This window comes from Syngnathoides biaculeatus, chromosome 8 (genome assembly GCF_019802595.1).
Source record: "Syngnathoides biaculeatus isolate LvHL_M chromosome 8, ASM1980259v1, whole genome shotgun sequence".
Taxonomy (NCBI): Eukaryota; Metazoa; Chordata; class Actinopteri; order Syngnathiformes; family Syngnathidae; genus Syngnathoides; species Syngnathoides biaculeatus.
Genome location: NC_084647.1, coordinates 17,214,359 through 17,240,445, shown reverse-complemented (window position 1 = coordinate 17,240,445; position 26,087 = coordinate 17,214,359). Strand labels below are relative to the sequence as shown.

At 43.2% G+C, this 26,087-nt stretch overlaps 1 protein-coding gene across 3 annotated transcripts in view; it reads left to right on the top strand.

Annotated features, from left to right (window-relative positions):
• LOC133505324 (protocadherin-16-like) overlaps positions 1 to 26,087 on the top strand; it is a 101,187-nt gene that overhangs the window by 59,131 nt on the left and 15,969 nt on the right. For 2 of the 3 annotated variants that reach the window (XM_061828460.1, XM_061828461.1), the window contains exons 3-9: positions 20,929 to 21,117; positions 21,687 to 21,918; positions 22,005 to 22,241; positions 22,495 to 23,523; positions 24,375 to 24,562; positions 24,638 to 24,734; positions 25,292 to 25,449. In XM_061828460.1, the coding sequence (XP_061684444.1) occupies positions 20,929 to 21,117; positions 21,687 to 21,918; positions 22,005 to 22,241; positions 22,495 to 23,523; positions 24,375 to 24,562; positions 24,638 to 24,734; positions 25,292 to 25,449 (2,130 nt within the window). Of the gene's footprint in view, positions 1 to 15,747; positions 16,124 to 20,928; positions 21,118 to 21,686; positions 21,919 to 22,004; positions 22,242 to 22,494; positions 23,524 to 24,374; positions 24,563 to 24,637; positions 24,735 to 25,291; positions 25,450 to 26,087 lie in introns of those variants that run through there. The other variant, XM_061828462.1, reaches the window with a different exon arrangement.

Genomic DNA, 26,087 nt, shown 5'->3' with positions numbered 1-26,087 from the left:
TGCTCAACAAAGTCTCAAGGACAGGAAAGAAAGTATTTGACCACTTTGGTTTCTAACTGCCATTTTGTTGTCATAAAATGGATCCTAATCAAAAGTAGCTGTCAGATAGACGGTCGTGAAATTGGATAGACATGTCTGCCATAAATCTTGGGAGCCCATCCCCTAATCTTTTCAACATTTTCAGTCTGTAACAGATATTTCACGTGAATTGTACGGCTTTCACTGACTCCTACTTGGGAATTTGTCCAAGAGGGCCCCAATCAGAAGCAAGTATCCAAAACATGAGCGACACTAAATTGCAAAGCTTTTTTTCGCTGATGCCTTCAATGCAGCACCAACAAAAAAAACAAAACAAAAAAAAAAACGAGCTCTCAAATTCAATAATTTCAGCGGATCTGCGCTCCATGCAGTAAGCGGAAACAAATGTCTTTGTATGCTCCTTCAGACGAACTGCCATCCTTACATCAGCAGCCACCCATCTTGGATTCCAGCTGAAGGTGCAGCTTTTGTGATGACGAGCGTTTCTCCAGAGAGGAAAGGGATGCTCTCCGAGCAGCGAGCGCTTTAAGAAAACACTGCAGATGAAAAACACAACCTTGACACATCACCTTCTCTTTGAAAAAAAAAAAATCTTTCTCTTCTGGTTTAGCTCTAACGTGCCTGAGGCGGGAATAATTAAAAAAAAAAAAAACAAAAAGGAAATGGGATTTAGCCTGGACCGGTGGAGCCGATATTTAGAAGTATGTGCAGAATAACTGCAGCGTGACTTATGAAATAACGTGACACTCGTCTTTTTGTTTGATTTACACCGTTGATAAGTGGCCCTTTGCTTGTCCTTGTGGCTTATTTGACGATCACTTCCTGCCTTAAGATGTAGCGTAATGCGACACTTCAGAACATCAGAGTGGCTCTTGATTACAAAGCCAAAGCAGTATTGATGATCATGCTCGCTTAGACATTAGTGCCAGTTTACGTTTAATTTATTTCGCCCCTGACACCATTGCCCCCCCCCCCCCCAATCATTGGACTGAGGCTCTGATGATGAAGACGAGATGGGGACTGTTCCAGGGGGGGAGGGGACAGCGGGTTGTTTTGCAGGCCTTTGACCCAGGACCTCGTGTTAGTTGGTACTTTCTGCCCGATTAGAGCTGATTAGAGAAGGGCTTTGCTCATAAATCTCAGAAAAATATTCTTGAAGCTTTTCAAAATATTCAGTTAGTGTATTGTGGCTTTAGGAGATAAGGCAGCGTTATACAAAGCTACAGGTAGAACATGTCCAATCTGTTATCAACTTGCTTTTGAATCAGGACCAAGTTTAAGCAGTATCTTTTAATGCAATTTTGTGCTTTTTTTTTTTTTTTTTTTTTTTTTTTTTACCTGCGAGACCGTTTAATAACTAAATCCTGGTGAATTTGGACCAAATGTTGTGAGTACTCGACGTGGGACGCCCCTGGTGACGATTTCAGTGGACTAAAATCATCATCTGTATAATTTTAGTACCCAAATTGGAGCAGTTTGTTATAATCAAATACTTTCCGAGGTAAACATTCAATAGTGAGTAATCACACGACCTGCAAAGCCTACGTTTCGTTTACAACAAGGACTGTGAGTACTTACTTACTTACTTATACCAATTTAAATGGGCCTATAGGTCCAGACCGCCTTAGCTTAGCTGGCTAACAACGAGTAGCGTTTGCGATCAAACAGTGCTGTTGAAGAAGCATCGAACGTGTTTAACTTCATAACGTGCTCGACCTAAACAAGGACAACGAGCGACGTGAGGACTTATAGGAAATTTAACAAGTCTTAAGTAAGTACCCAAATACTAGCCGTATCGTTCGCGTAGAAGCTGCTCGGCCCAAGTTTAGCCTAGCGCGCTAACAACTTCACCTAATCCCTTTCATCCACATATCTTTTGAATCGTTATATCCATTATGGATGTTGTGAGGGAGGAAACAAGGACAGTGGATGTTAAAGAAGAAGATGCACGAGATAGGGTTGGATGGAAAAAGATGAGGACTTCGGGACAAGCCAAAAGGAAAAGAAGAAGAAGAAGATTGTGCTTTTTTAAATGTGGAATAATCTGAAATAGAACCATGGAATAAGGTATCCATCCGTCCATTTTTCTTCCTTCTGCTTATCCTGTGCAGCTTTGTGAGGGTCCTGGAGCCTGTTCCACATGTTTCTGCATACACTTACACCCTTGTCACATTTCCAATTGTCCGTATTGCTTTTAACTGAAAATGTCGTGCCACAGACAGCAAACTTTCACGGAGCCAGCGTAGGAATTATTAAGCTCCCCAAGCCTCAGAGCCTGATAGTAACATGCAGTGGACGTATCTTTAGGTCGAGAGTTCTGCTTAGAATTCTAATAGGAAATTCTTCAACTGGCAGGAATTTAGCGTAGCTTTACAGGAGGAAATGATCTCAAAGGTCAAATTTAGGGGTGCGCTTTGTCTGGGTCACGGAGAGTGCATGTGCGAATGAACTAATGTGCATCCTGAAGTAAAAGGCCAAGGAAGGACAAAAAAATGTTGCAGGAAACCAGCGATGGACCTCCACTGGAATAATATTTACTGTCGTCTTTGAGCCAAGAACAACTCCAGATCACAGGGGCGTACCTGACCACCAACACTAACTTGGGTGCCCCCTTCGCTCAGTCTTCAATGGTCTCGCCCCCTCTGAGGTCATTCTCTCTTTCGTCCTGGCCCACTCCTGGGTCCAATTTGCTCTCGGAGACTCTTCCAAGGAGCTAATAAAACAAGCACTGATAAGGCGGCAAGAGAGCAAAACATATTGAAGTGCGCCGCTGCGGAGCGAGGTCCTTTCGGACTCACTGAGCTCTTTAGCTACACCCAAAGAAGAAGAAAGGAATGCATTATCTAACGGCATCTTCTGGAGTTTTTATACGATCCGGTTCCAGTTTAATGAAAAGCAGCCATACTATCAAGTTGAGAAATCTAACAAAATATCTCCAGTCATCGCAGGTTGTGGGAAAATATTACGGCAACGGCTACCACTGGAGTCATACAATGATGTTTTGGAAAACTCAACTTATCAGATGTATTTTATGAAGTTTGTCCCCCTGTGCCCCCAAATTTAAAACAGTTCCCAGTTAACATATCTGTGACATGCTTTTTGTCAAAACATCCCAAAGATAAAAAATTACAACTGAATTTTTACTTTGCTGAAATCTGCCCATTTTAGTTTAATGCACATAAGCCACTGATGAGTTTTTGTTACTATGACAACAAGGGGTGGATGAGCCAATCAGCAATTGCTAACCTGCTGTGTGAATAAAACCCCAAACACCTATGTACAAAGTATGGATTGTATTTTAACTTGTCAAAGCAGTACTTCATCACCTTGCCGCCAAGATAGATAGATAGATAGATAGATAGATAGATAGATAGATAGATAGATAGATAGATAGATAGATAGATAGATAGATAGATAGATAGATAGATAGAGATAGATAGATAGATAGATAGATAGATAGATAGATAGATAGATAGATAGATAGATAGATAGATAGATAGATAGATAGATAGATAGATAGATAGATAGATAGATAGATAGATAGATAGATAGATAGAAATACACCTCTTCCACCACACTGACTCTCAGAAGCTAACGCTGTAAACTTATGCTAGCGTTTCTAAAAATGCAGCTGTGCTTTTGACTTGATAGCGCTACCATGTTGCCCGTCCGTCACTTGAAAATGGTGGATCTCAGCCTGGCCGTGGTGCCAAGTCATGGGTGGAAAAACTCGGTGTCGGGGCAAAGTTATGTAATCTAGCCCCGCAGTGGGGGCAGGGTTAGAATGGCTTTCCCAAAAACACATTTTTTGAAATAGGCAATTACGGAATATTTAATTTTTTGTCGTAATCATCGAACATTACGTTACGATCAGAAGAAACTCTTTGGCCCGACTGCGAGCAGTGCATTGTGGTCCTGACACACAACGATAACATCCCACGCGCGCCTCATTTAATGCCTGAGCGCACCAGCGTGGGATCATCTGGTCTGATTCTGCCGTATTTTCCCATCACACGGCGGACATGTTGTTTACGGTGGCGCGTCTGAGAAACAAGCCGACTACCTTATGTATACGCGGAGAGGAGAGTGTTTGAAATGAATCATGCCGTGCTGGAGCAAAACTCGACATGTATACAAGATAAAATATAATTACCCTAGCACCTAAATATTTGTCCGAAAGCTAAATAAATATCCCGCCAAGGAAATACAATCAGTTTTTGGGGGACATTTGGGGGGGTCAGAAGAAGATCAGCTTATGAAGCACGGTGAGGATAGAGAACACGAACATACTGTATTTCATAGTTTCTCAAAGAACAGGAAGTTAGTGAAATCCAGTTTTAAATACCACACATCACTTCAGTATGTGACTCTTTTTGTCCTTCCTGTCAAAGAATCTGTTGCCATGCAAGGTGTTTTGCTGAATGTTTATGTTAGTTAACAGGATTATGCAATGATTACTTAACCGACTTTGTGGAAGGGGGAGGTATAGGTCAAAGATTTGGATCTGGGGCTTTTGTTTTTCATCCCTAATATGAATCTCATAGCCAATTTCCCTCGTTTATCACCAAAGATACGTTCCAGACCTACCTGCAATAGGTGAAAATCAACAATATACAGTAAAGAGACCATATTTTTTTTAAAAAACTGTTTCAAACTATTAGCATCCCTCCCACAAGCTTTTAACACAATTAAACATATCAATACAAACTTTTAAGAGTAATTCTCAGTGCCCGTTCCTGTGTTCTTTACAGGGAAAAAAAAAAATCCAAATATGAGAATTTGTGTTTCAAGAACTGCGAATATGAAACTAATCTGCTGTAAGAAGAAATTAATTCTTACTGTCTGTCCAACATTGGAACTTTTTTTTTTTAAATGTTCATGTTTGCCTTTCCAGGATCCACAACTCTCCCAACACACCAACACAGGGCTAAAATGACACCCTTTGCATCCGTTTTCAGCTCAAAATGTTTTGTAAACTTCTCTGCAGCCTCCAGTTAAACAGACCCTTACAGGAAGGAAATACATGCCAGCATCATCCTTTAGCAGTCGTCATTTATTTGCCAGTGTTTACTAGTTAGTGACAGGGTCTGTTTATGCGTACGTGTCCAGTAGGATTTGGTGACCCCGATGTCCGGACTTTTGGCTCACTCCCTCGCCTCGTTACCTCTCAGAAAGACCAAAAGACCAACGTGCCAAAGCTAAAGGTTAATCCTTGCTGGGTTCATCGGTCGACTTTGGCCACGCAAGAAACGATGATAAAGAAGACCCTGGGTTGCGTTCCCATGAAGCCCAGGGCAGTTCATTCGAATTCCTCCGCGGTGTGAACTTTAACATGCTGCCGGTGTCATCAGCGCTTCGATTTTCTCCACGTTACATCATCGCGGCGGCAACGTCTGTCAACTCCATCGCTAAATGGAGCAGCGGTAGCAGCGAGCGGTGATGTGAGGTGGAAACAGAATGCAGTTTGAGGATGTACAGATGCTCTGGATGTGTCTGATGATGAAGCAGAGATATTTGGCATTTTTTTTTCACAGTTCCTGTTGCCGTGATAAGGTGTCCCTAATATGCTTTTGTCAAAATACACCAACAATTAAAAAGTATGACAGACTTTCCCCCCCATTTTTCAATTAGCCTGTTTTGAGGGGGCGGCCACTGCTCACCCCAATTTGTGCCTGAATGGCTTTTAAAGATGGCTACTCGTAGAGAAAAATAAAAGCATGGATTGTCTTTTCATTCATGGAGGCAGCACTTTATCTTCAAGCTTCCAAACGTACACATCACCCAACACAAATATACTTATGAACTATGACACTTCTTCTTTTCCTTTCGGCTTGTTTCTGACATAAGCAATTTCGAGATTGACTTGATTCTTTAAGTTTAGACTTGATGGGTCGGCAGGCATTCCAGAGACCAAACTGTTCGTACAAAAGTATTAAAAAGTTCAATTTGTTTCAATTAATGTAGCTAATGTTGTCCCCGTTAAATACACGAACTGGCGATGTACAGTAAAATCTTGAACGCCACTTGTTGTGGAGGCACAACTGTTTGAAATTGGGAACAACACTTTTTCATGAAAACTTAAATAACCGGATGGAGTTTTACGTAAGCGGCACGGTGGGTCAGTTTGTAAAGCGTTGGCCTCACAGTTCTGAGGTCCCGGCTTCAATCCCGGACCCGTCTGTGTGGCGTTTGCATGTTGTCCCCATCCGTGTCTGTGTGGGTTTTCTCTGGGCACTCCGGTTTCCTCCCACATCCCAAAAACATGCAACATTTATTGGACACTCTAAATTGCCCTTAGGTCTGATTGTGAACGCGGTTGTTATTTGTCTCCATGTGCCCTGCAATTGACTGGCAACCAGTTCAGTGTGTACCCCGCCTCCTGCCTGTTGACAGCTGGCATAGGCTCCGGCACTCTCCACGACCCTCGTGAGGATAAGCGGCAAAGAAAATGGATGAATGGAGTTTTATGTAACTTATGTACATTCTGTCATTCTGATTTAGAAGCACATCTGTCTCTCCGTCCATCCACGGGACCAGTGGCCATATGGTCGCAGGTGATCTGGAGAATGAGCTAAGGTTAGCTTTGAGCGAGATTTAGTGCACTAATCCTATCGCAGGGCACATGTAGACAAAGGAGAATTCCGACTCGCCTTGGCAATGGACAATTTAGAGTCTGCAATGAACCCAACATGCATGTTTTTGGGAGTCTGGAATGAAAACTGGGGACGGAACATGCAAACTCCAAACTCGAGGCGTCGAACCCAGACTCTCTCGACTGTTAAGCAGGGAGGCTAGCGACTACCTCACCGTGCTGCCATTTCCCTCCAAATTTTTGCTCGAATTTCAAATCATCCGTCCTCAAAGGGATTCGACTTTATACCACTGTAGCATATTTTATCGCTGGCTCTGATGTGATTTTTTTAATGATGGAATTTCAAGCGTAATTTATAGCCTGTCGTTTGATTGTAAAACATTCTCAGGCCTCGCTTGCTTCAAATATAGAACATCTTCCTGTTTGGAGGTTATTTGCGGGAAAACCTCCTATGAGATGGGCAAAGTTTCGTCTACAGCTATTCCAAACGCAATACCCTTCTGTTTCCCACGCTGTCTATTTAGATTTTTTTGTTTTCCAACACTCAAAAATAAAACAGCAATTTCAGCATGGCAATAAACATCAAACTCCAACGGTCTCCTCTAGATATTGCATAAATCTCTCCTCAATTGCTGCTGTCAGGGGAATGAAGGCGAGCGAGCGATGGAGTTTTGCCGTTTCATTAGAACCGGACTGTCACTGTAAATGAGGATCCACAGCACACGTTTGGCATCATCAAAGATGACCAAAAGTATCCTTCACTAATGCTGACCTCAAATTTCGCAACAAAGTCCATGTGCCTGTATTCGTTGCGTACTGTAGCTGCCAAGTGACTCTGCAGTATTCCTTCATGAACGCTGAGTCGGGGCGGGAAGATCTGATTTGTGATAAGTGCCGAAAGATGATTCCAATTACATTTGTGCTGTGTTTTTCATTGTAACTGCAAAGGCCACCACAAGATAGGATTAAAGCGTGACTTGCTTTGAATGGCGTACTCTACAAATAAATAGCAGTGCAACGCTATTATCCCCGAGAGGCTTTGGGGGGTAAATGACTGCAGGTATTGATGAAAGCAGTGCTGTTTTTTTTTTTTTTTTTTTTTTTTAATCCCAAGAGAAGGCTGCGCTGCAGACGTACCCCACACGGAGATATGAGGACCGACACGCAGTGATGAATATTCTGCATCCACCTCATCAAACGAGCTCTTGGATGTTCAGGAACCAGGATGCTATCGGGTTCTGCGACCGCATTTGTGCTGTGTTTGTGAATGCCGTGCTGAGTGGGCAAACATCGAAGCCTCCCACCGACCTCCGCAGGCAGTCAAGCCAAGACCACATCAGTGCCTTGTGCTGGGAAGGGTTCACATTAGGTCCTCCCCCCCACCTAGCTATAACCTGGCTTAGCACATTTTTTTTCAAGGATAGGGAAAACTTTCCTACATTTCATTATACAATATAATTTAACCATGAGATACACAACATAGTCAATTAGCCTGAAGAAACCCTTTTACGTCCATATGAGAAGATACCATTCAGAGTCATTATAGATTATACAGTATTGCATTGAGATACAAGGATCCAACTTGCAATTTTTTTTCGAGAATGAGGTGCTGCTCAGCTGTTTTTTTTTTTGCCGTAACTTTCAAGCAAAAACTTAAAGGGACCACTGCGTAGAGCTTGTGCACGTGAAGGGACCATTTTCACGGCACCATATTGCCGGTGTGGGGGGCATTGAACCGGAGCAGAATATTCACAATACCCGAGACTTGTTGTGCTGTTGGTTGTTACAACAGACAAGACAGATATCCACAGAGGTCATTCTTTAGAATATCAGATGAAAAGAGCAGAAAAGATCGATGGATTTCGGCAATTAAACGTTATGGATGGTGCCCAACCAAATAGACACGACTGTGTAGCGATCGCTTCATTTTAGGTGAGAATTATTCTTCTCAATCTCAAACTCCCAAGAAGTATTTACAATGCCAAATTGGCTCATTTGAGAACAATGCGTTTAAAAAAAAAAAAAAAAACGACAGGGAGTCATCACCAACATACATGGAAGCGTGTTGCGGCCACATGTTAAACTTTGGTAAACCTCTTCCTGACATCATAAATACTCCCTCAATCATAGTTAATGAATGCGAGTTTGTGTAAAAACCAGCGGTCATTTATTTAAATATTGGTATTTATATTGAATATTATCTGAAAAGATCGATGGATTTCGGCAAAGGTTCAGCTACACGTTAGCTGAACACACTTCCGCATGCACGAGCCGTCTCCCCGTTGAGAACAGATCCAGCAACGAAGCATTTGAATGGGTCCAGACTTTTCTACGCTTTCAAAATCTTCCGTGTAAATCTGGACGTCTTACTCACCAGATACATGTATAGATCCAGTTATCCAAGACAAGCAGAAGCGGGTTAACAGTCCAATTTCTTAACGGCAAGAACATCGACTTCAGCATTAAATATGGGTCCTCCTATCCCAAGTGTTTCTAATTTTTCCACGTACCTTCTAAATGTTTAACGGTATCGAACAAAACTCTGGGCGTCGTGCTATAAGACGTATTTTCGTGTCGTCTCCAACCAACTTAGCATTGAGCAGTGCTTTGCTTGACCGGCAGTATGGCCAGTCACGTGACTTGGGTGACGTACGTGTACAAGCTCTATATGGTGGTAATAAACAAGACAAACTCACATCAAGCAACAGTTTGGCCATGCCCCCCAGTTTGAAAACCACTAGGTTAGGGTTAGGGGATTGGGAATAACCACACGAATGTTATGCCCTTAACCCTCACCCCAGGATGTAGTTTCATATACTACTTCAACTGGCTCATGGTTATTATCAAAAAAGGTGCAAGCTAGATCGGTTGTGTCTCCTGCTGCTAAGTGGGGCTACCCTTGGACTTTTGTTGCTCTTCAACCTGCATTGAAATCTTCTCAAGACGTCGCTTCTGGGTTTCATTTGAAAGGCTGGTGCGTCTTACACAGGCGTGTGACCCAAAGCCAGTTTATGTCCCGCGGTGCACTGATAGCTAGGATTATGTTTTTTGCATTACTCGCAATGTTTCCCCTGAAATTAAGCCATATGTTTTTTAAATTGTCAACGGTAGCCAGCGGACATGCAGGAGTGAAATCAAAGTCCTCCAGCCCACTTTATTGTTTTAAATCGCCGTTGCCATTCAAAATGACTTGTTTGATAGAAATAACCCCAACAGGCAATGCTCATTGTTTTCTTTCCATTGGCCCAAACGGCAATCAGCAGGCGTAAGAAAATAACCGCGGGTTGGCGTCTCCTGTTTGACCCCTTGGAAAATAAACATGCAAATGTCTCGAGCAGGAGCCTCTCTGGCGGTTTACGATGAGCTGTGCATCGTTCTTCCAGGTGGCCAATGGGTTAATATGTCTCGCAAACATGACGGCGTACCCGGTGGGGCTTTAGCGTTGTTTATTTTTTTTTACCTAGCGTAAAGCTTCAGAATTGTCCAAATGAAGTGCTGTACTTAGGATTTAAGTCCTGGTGTGGCCTATATGTTTTGTCCGTGAGTCCTAAATTCTTCTTTCGAAGTTAGAATGCAACATTTAGTGTGTATATTGGCTCAGATGATCCATTGGAATCATGAATTAAGGCTGGAAAAGCGAAAACATGTCAAACATTTTGCAATAGTATACACAGAATATTGCCCAAAGTTACTTAATACGAGCTTGCAAATTACTCTTTTGTGCTGAGTAGGCACTTTATCATCATTATGGTAACATTTTGGGGCTCGATTACCCCTTACAGATAATTTAAAAGCCAAACTATTGTATTACACGCCTGACCATTCTTGGATGTAGTATTCCTGCCCATCTTTGCTGTTTTATTTTTTTTTTCTGGGGGGGGGGGGATTGGACAATACCTCTCTTCTCTGCTCTTTCTTTTTGCCTTTTTCTGAAACTCTACTCTCCTTAAACGGTTTGATGCCTAATAACTTCCAGATGGAACGGCAGGATGAAAGACAGACACTTCAGTTTGACAAGAAAGTCTTAAAAATGTAAAAAAAAAAAAAGGAAAATATTCAAAAAATATATTACCCATTTTACCTCCCACAAAATTTGTCAAAAACTAAAGACTGAAATGAAACAATGAGGCAATTGTGGCTGATTTGGCATCCCCAATTTCTGCTGCGGGATATCTTTGTACTTAACCAACTCAACAGTTTTAATATACTGTGTACATCATAAAGAGCCACTTATGATTTTCAGCCAGCTATATTTATGAGAAAGAACTTGCATGCTGAAGACCTCCTCTGTATTGTCATTTCCCAAACATATTTACTGACATTTTTAGTCAACAGTAAACTATTTATATTCTTGCCAACCCCTACAGCCCACTACTTGATTGCAGTTTAATCTGAATATGTCACAATCAGAACGGGGGATCTCACGTTTATCTATGCAAACATAAGTGATTACTGATGTTGTAGCTCTGTTTCCCAAATAGGGACCACTTAACCAATAAAACAAATGCGGACCACCTACTCCAACAAAAACAACGGGTCCGCGTACGACTCCAGCTCGAAACAGTGGACCATGGGAACTTGGATTGTTCGGCAATCCAACTGTTTGGAAATTGACCGAAAATTTCAGAGGGAAAAAAAGGTTTGAAAGTATCACAAGAGCTCAGAAAGTTTCAACCACTATATTTCTCACAGAATACTTGTGGGGGGCTTCGAGACCTCCACTGAAGAAATACAGTTCTTTTGTTTAAATTTAACATTGTTTGGAACCTTTTGTGCGAGTACAATAGCAATACTTGTGCTTATTCTCTTTGATAATTATCATCCATGATTCAAAGTTTAAAACCTTCAAGCAGGCAATCGGTTGTGATTTGAATATTTGTATTAATCAGTGAAAAAAACATGAAATTTATGATCATTTGACAATGCGAGTAATACGGCAGATTTGGACATTTTGGTTCATGTTTTTGAATCCAATTTTCTACAGCTCCAGTTTTGTGTGATTGAGCATCTAAATAGATTTCAGTAATGGGGAACACTCAGACTTTGGTTAAGTCTACTCCAAGGTGTGGACCTAGTTTAGGTTTTGAAGGAAGTTGGAAGATCAGCCATCGGCATATCCTACATTTGAAACTAACCTATTATGACCCACTTTGAAATTGCAAAAATTCCCAACATGAGTTTTCTTTAAGATGCCAAGGACAAGTACTTGGTCTGCAAGTTTGTAGTGTTTCCAACTACTACAGTGACTTTACAGTGTTTTGAAATGTTTTTGGAAACCTGATCGTTTTAAAAGCACTTTCTTTTTCAAAATCACGGGAAAAAACATACACATTTTTACTCGGGTCTTTCTCATGTAAATGTTGCCTAAATCCATCAATAAACGAACCCTCTGCCAGTTCTGTTCCTTTGCACTCACACTGGAGATGAAAGACTGACGCAAATGTTGATTTAGAAACCAGAACCCGATCTTCTCCCTGTGTCAGGAAGTTTATTTTATCCCTCGAAGAAGAAAGCCATGCCAATCATGTTCTATTCAGGAGGTCTCACGTCTTCCGACCAACTGGTACTATCCAGTAGATTTACCTTGGAAGTTTTGTTTTGTTGACCCTTTCCCATATGCAGCATGCGGCCTGTTCAGGATAGTAAAAACGCAAGCTGAATGAGATGATCTGGCAAATATCGCAAGGAGATTTGATAAAAAAAATTTGAATGACCTTGACATTTTTACGCCACTTCTCAATGACGTCCCCTCTCAGTCCTGCAGACATCATTTAATGGACATCTGGACAAAGACCGTGCTCCACAAATCTGGAATTGATTATTCTTGTGAAGTCACGCAAGGACATTGAAGTGGAGTGGGGATTCTGCCACCAATTGTTTTTGTTCTGTAATTAAAAAGAGCGTAAATAAGCGTGACTTTCTCCAGTGTCTGCGTAATGTTACCAAAGCACGTACAAAAGAAGCTATGCAAATGGATAATTGCGAGCTGATGTAAAAATGTTCATTCAGAGGGATCAAAGGCGGCGTTCAAGAGCGTCCTTTTGAGTACAATTAATTTGTGACCCACACGCTAAAGACTCGGGCCAAACTTTACATTTAGCCCCACAGGCTATTGGGTTGGAGCACGGTCCCTTTTTTTGGGGGGGAAATCCAATAATTCATCCAATAACTTTGGTCCAGACCAGCAAAACCATAAAGAAGAACTACAGTACGGGCCTCTTTCCCGTGATGTTTTGCTGCAGTTATTAACGATTCCCAGATGATAGCTAATAGACTGAGACCATGTCTAAAAAAAAAAAAAAAAAAAGTCAAGTCGTTTTTCCTCACAGTCTTGAGATTATTATTTAAAGTCTATAAACATATAAAAATCCCGTGTCTTGTTTGTATGAAATATATCTCTCAATTATAGACGTTTCAGTCTTAGATGTAAGATGAACAGGCCCTCACCGGCGAATCCTCAGAATGATCAACAAACTTTGATGCCATGTTCAGTTTGATTTAGTTGTTGTGACTAATTTGCCGTTGAGCATCTATTTAGTATAGTTGCTTCTAATTTGGACTCATTTTGGCAAATTCCTTAGTCAGAAAGCCGCCAGTAGTTTGTTTTAGTTATTTACAGAAAGCACCAAATTGCAATCTTGCAGAGATATCCACCAGAAATCCCACTGTGAAATTAGTTCATCTGGATCTGTCAGCATTTAAATTGATTGGTTTTCTCCTCTGCAAAAAAAAATAAAAAATAAAATGAAATAAAAAGAAAAAAATAACCCTTTCACACATTTTTAGCTTGGCTCGAGACTGCAGCAAATATTCATTAAAATAGTGCCGGTGTTGAGGCATGGTGTTGGACACGTGTCTAAGCTCCGTCAGCGATTTAGTGTGTCCAGCAAGAGGTCTCTGCCCTTCTCTCCTCAGAAGTGATGCCAGCACACCATCACCACGAGCAGCAGCAGCAGCAGCAGCGGCAGCAGGCTTTTCAACAGCTGTGCAAATCCCAGAGCTGTTTTCTGGCCGCATTCCTGCAGCCCTCCCACTCGACCCATTTCTTTGTAGCTCACACTTCCCTCTTTACCTTTACTGGCTTTTAATGATCAACATGTTTTCCATCAAGTCTATCATCCACCGCCTCTAATTGCGCATGTGAGGCTTTGGTCATTTGTGGCAAATTTGGCCTTTGAAGCTGTCACAGAAATTATATTTGATGATGATGACTTGGAGTTTTGTTTCCTAGCAGGAAATGATCCACTTGTGGTGATTGGGCATGTGGCCTAAACATCGTTGTAAACTTCCAAACAGACTGGCATTAATGCCAGCCAAGCTGGGTACCTAGACCAATATTTCTACCAATCTATATAATGGACAATAGTTCAGTGTTTTTGTTGTAAAGTGTCCTGAAGTATGCGTTGTATATTACGGTTCACTTACTGTAACAGATTGCCTGGTTTAGGTTAGGGTAAAGGTAACGTTGGGTAGGTTAGGAATATATACTTAGGGTTAGGGTCCTGGTCAGGTAAATTCGAGTTAGTTAGGGTTAGGGTTTGCATTGGTTGGTTACATTAAATGGATCTATTGGTTGACATAATAATCAAGCCTGTTTTACAATGGAGTGTAAAGAAAGGACTGGGAATAGAAATATAATTGCCATTTTCAAAAACCCCCGCGCAGAGAGGAATTTCTATAATTTGTGTCATTTGGCTTCATTAGCAAGTCTTACACGATCATGCTTTTATGATTTCACATTATTAGCATAGCTGACACAGCTGTTGCTATCAAGCCTGCAAACTCCGAAGTACAAAAGGAAGCCTGATAAGGTTCGCTAAATGAGTCCCTGAACATGGCTCAATTATGGCAGTTTTTCAATTTAAAACAGTTCTCAGTTGTCTTAATTACAAATGTACATAAATGATCAAAACAACACAGTTAAGATCATACAAGTCCCGATGAAGAATGTAAAAGCATCGATTCTATTCCCACTTGTGGAGGCAGGACTTCGTTACTTCATTACTAATCAGTTAGCCTACAGATCTTTGTATACAGCGAATTCAGTGGACACATTGCCATAGACACTTTATTGCAACCGAATACACCAGTAAAGCCCGTCCATATTCATCCAAGGACACCTCGACAGTTTTGCCTTTTTAGATTTAAACCACATTCTGGCTCTGCGGCCAACAACTCTATGTGTCAGGTATATGCTGTGTTCAAGTAGCCAAGTAAGATAAAAGCAAGCCGTCATAAATTTCAACTTTAGGAGATTTAAAGATTGGGTATTTTTGAGTTGCCTCTTGGTTTTCATATGCGCAAGGTTGAGCCGTGACCGTACAGACGATTCTATTTAATGCCCTTTTTTTTTTCCGCTGTCAATCTTTCTCGTGAGTTTGATGAGGCATGACGTCTTTTCACCAATGTTTGCAGGTTTCAGACTTTGATTGCATGTTTAAGGTGCACCGAAAGGACATTTTGCAAGCGGAAGGTGATTGATCCATGCAATAATTTCCCGGGGGGCAAACATTTACATACGCGTTCCATCACTGTGCGGCCTATTTGCATTGGCAGGCGGCGTCGCGCTCCCGATTGGCTGGCCTACTCAGTGGAACGACGTCTGGGCTGCTTGTGAAACGCGGAGAGTGTGATTAAAAAACATCTTTGCGCCACCTCCCACTTTGCTGGCTTCCGCGGGGTTTGTTCCTCTATCGCTCATTTGCTCGCAGTAGTTATTTCCACAGCGGGGTTCGGCGAGATGAACGGTAGCCTGGGAAAACAAGGCCAAAGTGACCTACATAGGGTTGAAGAGTCCTCAAGGACTTTGCAAAAGCTTTGGTGCTCAATCACACACTTGGGTGCGATCTAATTATATCCAACACAAGAGGTAACAAATATCCTGCTTTGACTTTGATAATAAAGCTGAGTTTCTGCCAGAGAGGTATGAACTATTCCTGTAATGGTAAAATAAAGAACTATATTTGATCACTTAAAAAAGTTTGATCCCCCCCCCCCCATAACTTTTAACAGTCCCCTGGTGATGTCAGCCACGGTCTTTGACATTCTCCTTTCAAAATACATAAAAGGATATATAATAAGTGTACGCTTGTAGGTTTCTTGTGTTTGCCGGTCAGTACTGTCTTGTGCAAATACTCATCTTGTTACCATGGCGACTCGGGGCAGCATGAAAGCATTGAGACCAAGCGAGGTCTACTCAGTGTTGACTTCTTTGCCGCTATAGCCGAAATTTTTCAAACCCTTCTGACAAATATTTTTTTGAAACGCGGCTATTGACAGATCCATTCATATTTTGTGGTGGTATTGGAGACTTCTATAGAGTCTTGAGACACCATCCAGAACAGGGGATGTTCACCTGTGCGCCTGGAGACTCCAATTGATTCACGCTTGTGAGAAGCCACCACTGGCTAATTTAACCCCCCCTCTCTCACCAGACTGTGAAAATCCATGCATTACTTTTATATGTGGAGACAGGACTTCTTCACCAAGCAGGTAAATTTCAATATAATTATCCCCCAGGACAACTCAGTCGAGTATCTTCCTGTTATCAGAAGCTAAAAGTAATCTATGCTAACACTACAGCTATGCTTACCTCTTTGCTTTGACAGGATAGCAACTTGTGTAACCCAGACTTTTTTTTACCACAAGAGCTACTTTTCAAGCAGCCAGCCTCTCGCGATTGGTGAGGGGGTGTAGATAGGTAAGATTTCTTAAGCGAGGGCTTAAAATAGGGGGGAACTCACCGACTAGCATGTTTTCCTGTACTGTCGTTGTTTGAGCTAAAGGTCAGAAAAAAACGGCTGTCTTTTTTTTTTCTTGTGGCACTTGCTAAGCTGTGGCCTAACCCTAACCTAACCCTAACCCTAACCTTGACCAAAACTGACTCGCGATTGATCGACGCATTGAGCACCCCTGGTGTAACCAGATGAGCAAACATGGCTGTCGCTTGAAATTAGCTGATCTCGGGCCTTCCTACCTACCATGTCATGGGTGTCAACAAGTGGTGGGGCCACTATCATATGAATGAGCTGAATTGCGGCATATTATTTGGAACAATGGCTTGGGAAAAGACACATTTTCAGAAATGGGCAGCCAGCCAATAAATTATAATTATTCAATTTCACACTAAGTCTCAACTATTGCAATGCAAGCAATTAAAAAAGTAATTTCCCATAATTCCAATAAGTGGATGTAAGTAAGTAAGTAGTAAAATCAGATGTCTTTTGAGAACAATTGTGATAATAACGACTTTCCTAGGCCTGACGTTCTCTCCGACCACAAAGCAAGGTCGGCCAAATGTGCCAGAGGTTTTTTGTTTCGTTTTTCAGAGCGTCAGGCTCCCTGATCAAATTCAACATATTGAGGATAAATATACAAGCAAGGCGTGCAAATCTGCTTCTTTTTAGTGGCCCATCAGACGGCCTCCGGGAATCTGACGGGAGGGAACCGCAGAGTGGCCCAGTTATCGTTAGATTCCCCCAGCTTGTTTTACCGAGGGGCTCGCCTGATAAGGCGTCTCCCATCGTGCTTCACTCACGTACGCCAAGTGAGGGGAGAAAACTCCGAGCTGCCGCTGATCCAAGATTACGTACCAATCTTTTTGAACTTTCAATCCAATCCAAATAAAGGCTTGTGTAATGTCGATATATGTTGAAGTGGAAAGTGGACTACGGGAGTGGGAAAATAAAGAAAGGAGACGCCTCCTAAAGCCAACACAGCCAAATTGTAAGTGGTGTGTGGTGGGATGCCCCCCCGGCCCACCTCCCTTGGTAATTTTATGATATGCTAACTTTATTGGCTGCATTTGAATTTGCAAAACCTTTATGTCCCAATTAAAAACTTTAATGTGCCACTAAACATATAGGATGTCCTTGATAAATAATATATGTAAAAATTTAAGTTAACGACAGCTTATAATTATCACTCTAAATTTCGTACCCTCTGAATTTATGCTTGACTTTCTGATGTACAACCCGCATTATTTTGTTGTTTTCCATATTGTACTGAGACACCAGGACAGAGACAGTCGGGTAGTCAATTATCAGCACAAGTCCAGATTTCCCAAGGTCTGCCTTGACATCATGCAGAAAAACTGCTTGATTTCCTTTCATCACCAAGACTTATAGGAATATTTTTTTTTTGGGTGGACTTTATCAGAAATTGACCAGAGTTTACGTCACAAGTTCCAGTAATAATGTTTGTGATGAAGCAGCATGTGGCTCATGCTTCTTTGTAAATACCCTGCTCCAAGTAACCGTAAACAATTCCATGGTTGTGATTATGAGGCAGCTCCATATTTAGTCAGAGCAGGACAGTAGTTGCCACATTACTAAGAATTATGCGCCACTCAGTTTGTTTTTATTCTGTAAAATTTATATTCTTGCAAGAGGCTTAGATTTCCCCAGCGTTTTACATATTTAGATTTTTTTTCTCTCTCCACAACACGGTGTAAGTTGACTAAAAGGAAGTAAGAAGGTGGATGCAGGTCATGTAGATATTGAGCGAAAAGATCTTGTCCTGACACTGCAGCTCAACTGCGAGGGTTATGCATTTTTTTCTCTCTTCAAACTTTGACGAGGGCTCTCTTGAAGCCAACGGCTGTGTTTTATTGGGCTCCCCTCGTCCCTTCGGGTTTATGGTTTTGCGGCTTGGCTAATTTTCCGACGCCGGTATTTCATTTGCATACGGCCTCACGTTGTCTCGTGTGGGAAACGCTGGTCTGATCTCCTGGGCCAGGAGGGAAGACGACACCGACGAAGCTACCAATGGAAATGATAGCTTTGGGCCGCTTGGCTCCAAATGCTCTGGTCGTATGCAAATGCGCGGTGGGTTATCTACGACTCCGTTCCCACCGACGTGCCTCACGCTGAACACATGGAACATATTGTCCTCGTGTATCCTTACCACTTATCCAAGCGTCCTCACCACTTTCTGAGGAACTTGAAACAATGTAGGGAGAGCATCTGTAGCACACTGCAAAGGTTTGAGGCTTTCCAAACTCACGCGGAAACCCGCACTCATGTGAACTGACTTTTGAGGTGAAGCAGTAAAAACTCCCTTCCAACTTCTCATCTCTTATTTCCCCTCTACTTTTTCCATTTCATACCATAAATATGAAAGTTGTGCGGTTTTGTTCTAATGTGCAGCATGTGGATGAACCATGGAGAGCTAAAAGAATTGGACCATCGCTGCCAAATTGGAAAACAAGTGCAGTCTCCTCGGATATCAGAGTGATTACTCTGAATGGATGTCTTATTATAGAGCCGGAGCAATAGGTGCATGTATCTTTGCTAAAATTGATGTATTTGGAAAAAAAAAAACGCTCACCCTGTCGCGCCTTCTGGAAAGTCGGAGAAACCTGAAAAATCTGTCTCGTTGTACATTGATCAAAACAAAATTCAGTAGATGTCTGTCACGTCAGAAAGCCCCAAAAGCTTGCAAGGGCCTGTGTTTGAAACTGAAGAGGAAAAGGGATGTTTTGGCCCTATAATTTCACAAACTCGGACTAGGGAATTCGACCAAATGAGCAGCAATCATAATCACTGATGTACGACTCCAAATCGCATCTAATTTTGGCTAAATGTTGCACCCAAGTTGGATGGTCATTTTTTTGCCATGAAAAAGTTGGCACGAGGGCCTACTTGCAGCATTATCACTTGAATGACATTATAACTATTTGCTTTTAAATATTTCAGATGTTATTCATGCAGAAACTGTTCCTTTTTTTCCCCTGTATTAATACTTGTCAAACAACTGCAGAGAAAACAAGCACATAAGGCTGCAGGCTCACTTATTTAACTGTAACTGATAAAATGTTAGTGCGCAAGCCAGCCCTTGTGCGCGTTAAAGATGGAGTAGCTGCTTTCTATTGGCTCTTGGTTTCCCCTTTGCTCGTGTGGTTTATTATTCTTCTCTGTGGCTGGCTCGCTCCCTCCTACACACTACTCGTCCTCTGTTAGGAGTTCCAAATGCACGCCTCCCATCTGCCACCCCGCACCCCCCCTCAAGTCTTCAACGCCTCGAGTCAACGATTTTACTGACACTCACTTTTTTCACCTTTTTTTTTCAAGAAAAAGTCTGGTTTTGGATGATGAACATTATTTTCCTTGGCCACGCTCCTGATGGCGACTCAGGTGCTTGGACGTTGCAGCAACAGGTTCTGTTTTCTGCCCGTTACATTAACGGCGTCGATGTCGAAGGACGAGCTTTTACACTCGTTTATCAACATTTGTATTTGTCAACATTTGTATTTGTGTTTTCATCGCGTTGCGGTTGAAAGTTTGAAAAGATAAGCTTTTACTTTTGAAATTGAAATCCCAACCGGTCGGTGAGTGCTGCAGATGATGACGCGTAGACCGCCGAGTGACTGAAAGAACGTGAAATGTAAACAGAGATACATCAGTTACAACACAGCGGACTGGAGATTTTTACAAAAATAATAATTTAGAAGTCCCAAAAAGTAGCGATATCTGTAACTCTGCTCACTGAGGATCCAGTCAGATTTCTTTGACGTCCTCCTCACTGCGTGGAAAATTTGGGGCTTATTTGTGTTGTATTTAAACATTGTCATATTGATACCTTGGTCAGTCATTTCATCTTTATCAGTTTGCTCCAATTTCCAATGGAATTTCAATTAATCTAAAAGTTTGTCACCATAAGCAGACCTCTTCAGATACCTACTAAAACATAACCACCTTCATGGAGCTAACAATACATTTGTTTCCTTTAATCTGACTTTGGTTGCCTCCATCTGTAGCCAACACTTGCAAATAATTATATACTGCCAGTCCCCAGAGGCCCCATCTCGCATCTCTGGAGATCCTGCAGTAAATGACTCGGTGGCTGACGGCTCGTGAGCTACTTTTACGACTTTGGCGGGTTTGCAGCCCTCTGTAGATAGCACGCTTTTATTAAAACCACACCACAAGCGGGACATTACAGGGTATAATGCGCCACACTGAAGGGAACAGTGTGGTACGCCGCTGTTCCGCAGCCGCCACCGCCGTCGATGTCCTTTGTAGACAGACGCCATTCCTGGAGCAGGCAGTTTTCCCCATGCTGGCATTCTTCCCGGTTCCTGGAGAAGTCATCCTCCTTCGTTTCCCTGAGAGCCCACATCCTGCCAGAGGGCCTGCTTGGCTCAGATAAACAAAATAGGAAGAGTCCAAAGATGCTTTTAAACAGCACCTGCTATGACATTCTCCTTTGACTATCGTGTATCCTTCGATCCGGTCTGCGTCGCTTCCGACTTTGGTATGATCGTTTTTCAACCCCCCGTGTTTTCGTCTTCCCCTTAGGTGATGGCAACAGATGCGGACGGCGGCTCTTTTGGCTCCATCACGTACTCGCTGAGCTCGGGGCTGAACAGTGCCACCACCTCTCTCTTCACCATTGACAAAGAGACCGGCGTCATCTGCACCCGGACCGCACTGGACCGTGATCAAGGCCAGAGCAGCTACGACTTCACTGTTACTGCGGTGGATGGGGTGAGCAGCGGCCTTTACAAAAACAATGTTTTAAACTACCGCGTCCCATAAACCCAGCAGCACACCACGTGTTAGCATTACGGGCCACAGGGTAAAGTCGCGGTGGCCAGTCATCAGATGTGAGCATCTTGGTCGATTTATGTCATATATTGCTATGAAAATACAAGCTGAGAAATGAAAGAAAATGACGGCCATGTTAAAACGATTAGATGAGGAGGGAACAAAATGCCTCAGCTGTCAGGCAGTAATATTTTATTAGGTTGAACGGCTGCCTCCTTTGTTTTTGCCACCTGGTCCAAATGAAATGGCTGCATTGTATTCAGCGCAAATGAAAAGCCTTATGAAACCGACTGCAGAAAAGACCTTGCCTTGGGCAGGCCTCTCCCAGGAGAGACTATCAATCTGACCTGTTAGGACTGTTCTCCGAGGTCACTCTATACATAGAATATTTTCACCGGGGTTTATTTCTGTATCATAAATACGGTCTACTTGCAACGCTTGTGAGTGTTTGGTGATTTATCTGACATGACGGCATAAAATAACAAGAGAGGTTTTTGTTTCTCGGACAGGGGGGACTGAGTACGCTCGCCTACGTGAAGGTGGATCTGGTGGACGTGAATGATAACAGACCCGCCTTTTATCCGGTGAGCTACGCTGTCAGTCTTAGCTCGCAGAGCGCTCCTGGGACCTCTGTGGTCCGAGTGATCGCCTACGACCCAGATTCGGGAGAGAATGGCCGAATTACGTACAAAACGGTATCCGGAGGGTCTTCCCCTTACTTCACCCTAAACAAAGACACAGGTTTGTGCATCAAAGTCTGTATTTTCCCCACCCTAACATTGATTGTTCACAAAGAATCCATTCAACGAACAATCTTGTTTGTGCAGGTGTGATCTCTCTTTCTCGGTCTGTCCACGGCAAGGCCAACTCCATCATACCAATGGTGATCTCAGCCCAGGACAGCGGAGGTCTGGCCACCCTGGTGAACGCCAGGGTCAACATCAGCGTGGTAGCGGGTACAGTGGCACCTCCTGTGTTTGAACAGGCTCAGTACTACTTCACAGTTTCCGAGGATGTTTTGCAGGGAACTGTCGTGGGGACTGTCCTGGCCAAGAGTAAGACAGGTGCGGTCCAGATTCACGTTACCCAGATGATGCATTCCATTTTAAAAAGTGCCAACATGCACACTTACCTCAGAATTTACATCATTCAAAAATTCTATTTTACTAATGTGTTTATACAGTCATTTTCTCAGGCTTTTACACACAGTCTAGAAATTGACAAATGGTATCTTTGGCGCATGCTTAAGTGCTTTTCACAGCAGCCTCTTGGGTGATGATAACTTCTGGTTTGTGTCTCATTTCCCCCCCTTGCTAGGCCCCCTCAGAGATATGGCCTACACCATCAGCTCTGGGGACCCCACAGGATACTTTACAGTGGATCCAGAAACTGGGGCCCTGCGGACCAGTCTTTCCCTAGATCACGAATCCCAGCCTACGCTTGACTTGGAAGTGCAGGCCCGGACTGGGAACCCGCCCGCTTTTGGCCAGACCCGGGTTCACATCACCGTCGAGGATGTCAACGATAACCCTCCTGTGTTTTTTCCCTCGTCCTCCGAGTCCTTGTTGCTGCCTGAGCAAACAGAAATTGGGACTTTGGTATATCGCGTACAGGCTGAGGACAGAGATTCTGGAGAAAACGGCCAGCTGTCCTTTGATGTGTCATCTCCAAGTGGCATCCAGAGAGCTTTTAGCATTGAACGCAGCAGCGGGGATCTACGACTGGTGGGGGTCCTCAACTATGAGCGTGTCCCCCGCTATGATCTCCAAGTGATTGCCAAAGATAGTGGAGTGCCTCAGCTCAGTGCGACCTTTATGCTTGTGGTCCATGTCCAAGCAGAGAATGACCAGGGACCAGTGTTTGATACTCTCACCTACAGAGTGGAACTAAAAGAAGGCACTCCAATTAATACGCGCTTCCTACGGGTCCGAGCCCTCAATAGAGAAACATCAGGCTCCGGTTACTTCAGCCCTCTTTCATATCACCTGCGACCAGATGGCGATGCTGCCGGCTTCGGGATTGCTTCGGACAGCGGCTGGCTCTTCGTGAAGAGCGCCCTCGACCGAGAAGTGAAGGACATGTATCTCCTGACCGTGGTGGCCAGTGCAGGTCACGGACATCTGAAAAAGACCGGCAGTGCCACCGTGAGGATATCTGTGACAGATGAGAACGACAACCCACCTCGGCTTACCCAACCCAGAGTCTTCATGGCTGTGAGGGAAAACTTGCCGGCGGGGACGGGCTTCGGTCACGTGTTGGCCAGCGATCGTGACAGCGGCTCCAACGGACGCCTTAGCTACCGTCTGGTTTACCCTGACCGTAACTTCCAGATCAATTCGCAAACAGGTTAGTTTAAAAAAAGGCAACTGTAAGCACATTAAATTCCTTGGTACCTTTTTTGATATAGCAGCCTGGCTGTGACTAGAAAATGGATTGCTATTCCTTCTAAGGATCTGTCTATACAGTTGTGATACACATAGTTGAGAATCATGGTGGAGGTTGAAATGGCACAACTAGACATACAACAATTCAGACTCACATTCAATTTAAAGTTTTCAACTGCAGCATGTTTCTGGTAAGGGAGGCATAGGGGGAGAACATGGAAACTCCCTGTAGAAGTGTTTGCAAAGACCCAAGTGCTCCTATCTGTGAGACAGATGTACGAACCACTACATGTCACCATGATGCCCTCAGAAGCTTAGACGGTATCTCTGTCAAATCCCGTCAGATCACATCACATAATTATTTCGTACCGTCAGGTCAAAACTGGGCCAAATGCTTTAGTCCTTAGACGGTGGAAGGCTGCAAATCAAAGACGCAAATCTTTTAATATGACACATCCCCCACCCCACTCGCAGAACATTTCAATTATTCAGAAATACAATCAATTAAGGCGAAAACTGCATCTTTGCCCGGTGCGGTGAATAATTCAAACAGTGGCGGCAGTGCGTTGTTGCGCTCTAATTGGCCTGCTGACTTTGTTAGTGCGTGGGAGGAGACCCACACTTTGATTTGTGATCACTTTCTGGCAACTTAGCAAGCCTCAACAGTATCTGTCAAGCTCGCAACACGGACTTGCTCGTTGCAGATGTTGTACATCATATAGTACTCGGGTTTTATCGGCCCAAAGCCTATTTTCCGACCTCCCTCGTTCGTCCAGTACGTCAGCTCTAATGAAGCGTCACATCTGCTCTCAGGTGAAATGAGCACAAAGGCCACTTTGGACAGGGAGCAGCAGTCCAGCTACCAGCTGGCGGTGGTCGTGCAAGACGGAGGCTCACCTTCGCGCAGCGCCACCGGAACCGTCTTCATAAGTGTGCTGGACGACAACGACAACACTCCAGCATTTGTCCACAGCCACCCGGGAAAAAAACTCATCTTAAAGGTGACGGCGCAAGACCATAGAAGAACGAAAATTAACGATCGGTCATTCGGTGAGATTTACTTGCTTGATTGACAGGTGTCGGAGGGTCACTCCTCTGGGGTTCTACTGGGCACAGTACAAGCCAAAGACCCTGACGAAGGAGAGAATGGTACCATACACTACTCTTTGTCAGGTACAGCAAAACAGCAATTGCCTTGTTCTATAAAGTCAACTGTCCTTGAAATGGTAAACATACACTGGTGTAATTTGGCTAAAAATAATTTTTTTAGCTCTCACTAACTAGCAGCTGGTGATGTGATGTAGTTGCAAACAGGATTTTGTGAATTCTTGGCTTGATCAAACACTAAAAATTCAAATCACACCAGTCCAGATTTCTTTTGGGTTCATTTTCTAACCGGCTAACATTCCCCATCTTGTTGTAGCTAACTTTTCCTTCATCCTGGCACAATCAGATCCTTACTGTTAACCAAACTCTTCAATAAACTGGTCTTTATTTTTATTTTTTTTCGGTAAAAATATGATTATTTAGCTAGCAACCAGATTGTGACTTAATATAGATAAAAATGAGTTTCCTGGAATATTTACATTGGGAATCTGGGTGTTATGTTGTTGCAGTTTATGTAATCAAACAAAAATGTTGTTGTTATTCAAATCAGGAAATCAGAGAAGGAGACTCTTGACTTTTTTCGAGAGCTGTACTCTAAACATTTGGAACCTCACGTCTTCTAGGTCCAAGGGCAGAGCGCTTCTTCCTGAACCCCAACACGGGCGAGCTGCACTCGTCATCGCCCCTTAGCCACTCAGAGCGTCCCGAATACGAGTTGACGGTTACGGCAAGCGACCGAGGACTGCCGCCTCGCAGCGCCTCCTGCGCCATCGCCATTCAGGTCAGACCCGAGCCGGAGCCAGGCCGGTCCCCTCAGTCGTATCAGACAAGTCAGAAAAAGTCTCGTTTTCTATCCTTGTGATATTTCGAAAGCTTTTTCATGGAAAAGTGGGAGTGAATCAAACACTCTCAGCTGGCTTGTCTGACGAGTGCCAGCAGTGATTGAGGTTTTTCACGGTGACTTCAACAATCTTTCAATACAGTAGCCCGTTTTTACAGTGAGTCGGAGTGCAAAAGACTCACTTTTCAGTGAATTATTTTGGAAGTCCTCCTTTTAATTTGTAACCCAGAGAAGAAATCCGACACAGAGGAAGGAACATAACGGTTCCAGGAAAAATGGAGTTGCCAGATAAACAAATTTATAGCTGACTTTTTCCCCAAATTTAAAGACATAATTGTTCAATAATTGGATTAAACAACGCCGTGTTGTTCTTGCCTGCCGATGCGTTTATTTTACGTCGTTTAATCATCTTTTGGCGATTATTTTGTGAGGGGGTTGACATTTTCTAGCTGGAACAGCTCACTTTTTCCATCGAATGTGGAAGCAATTTATAGCTTGTCGTGTCACATATCGTCAAGGCCGACTTACAGCCGTGCGCTTCCTTTATGAGGCAACGGTGTTAGTCCAATTGCGGACGT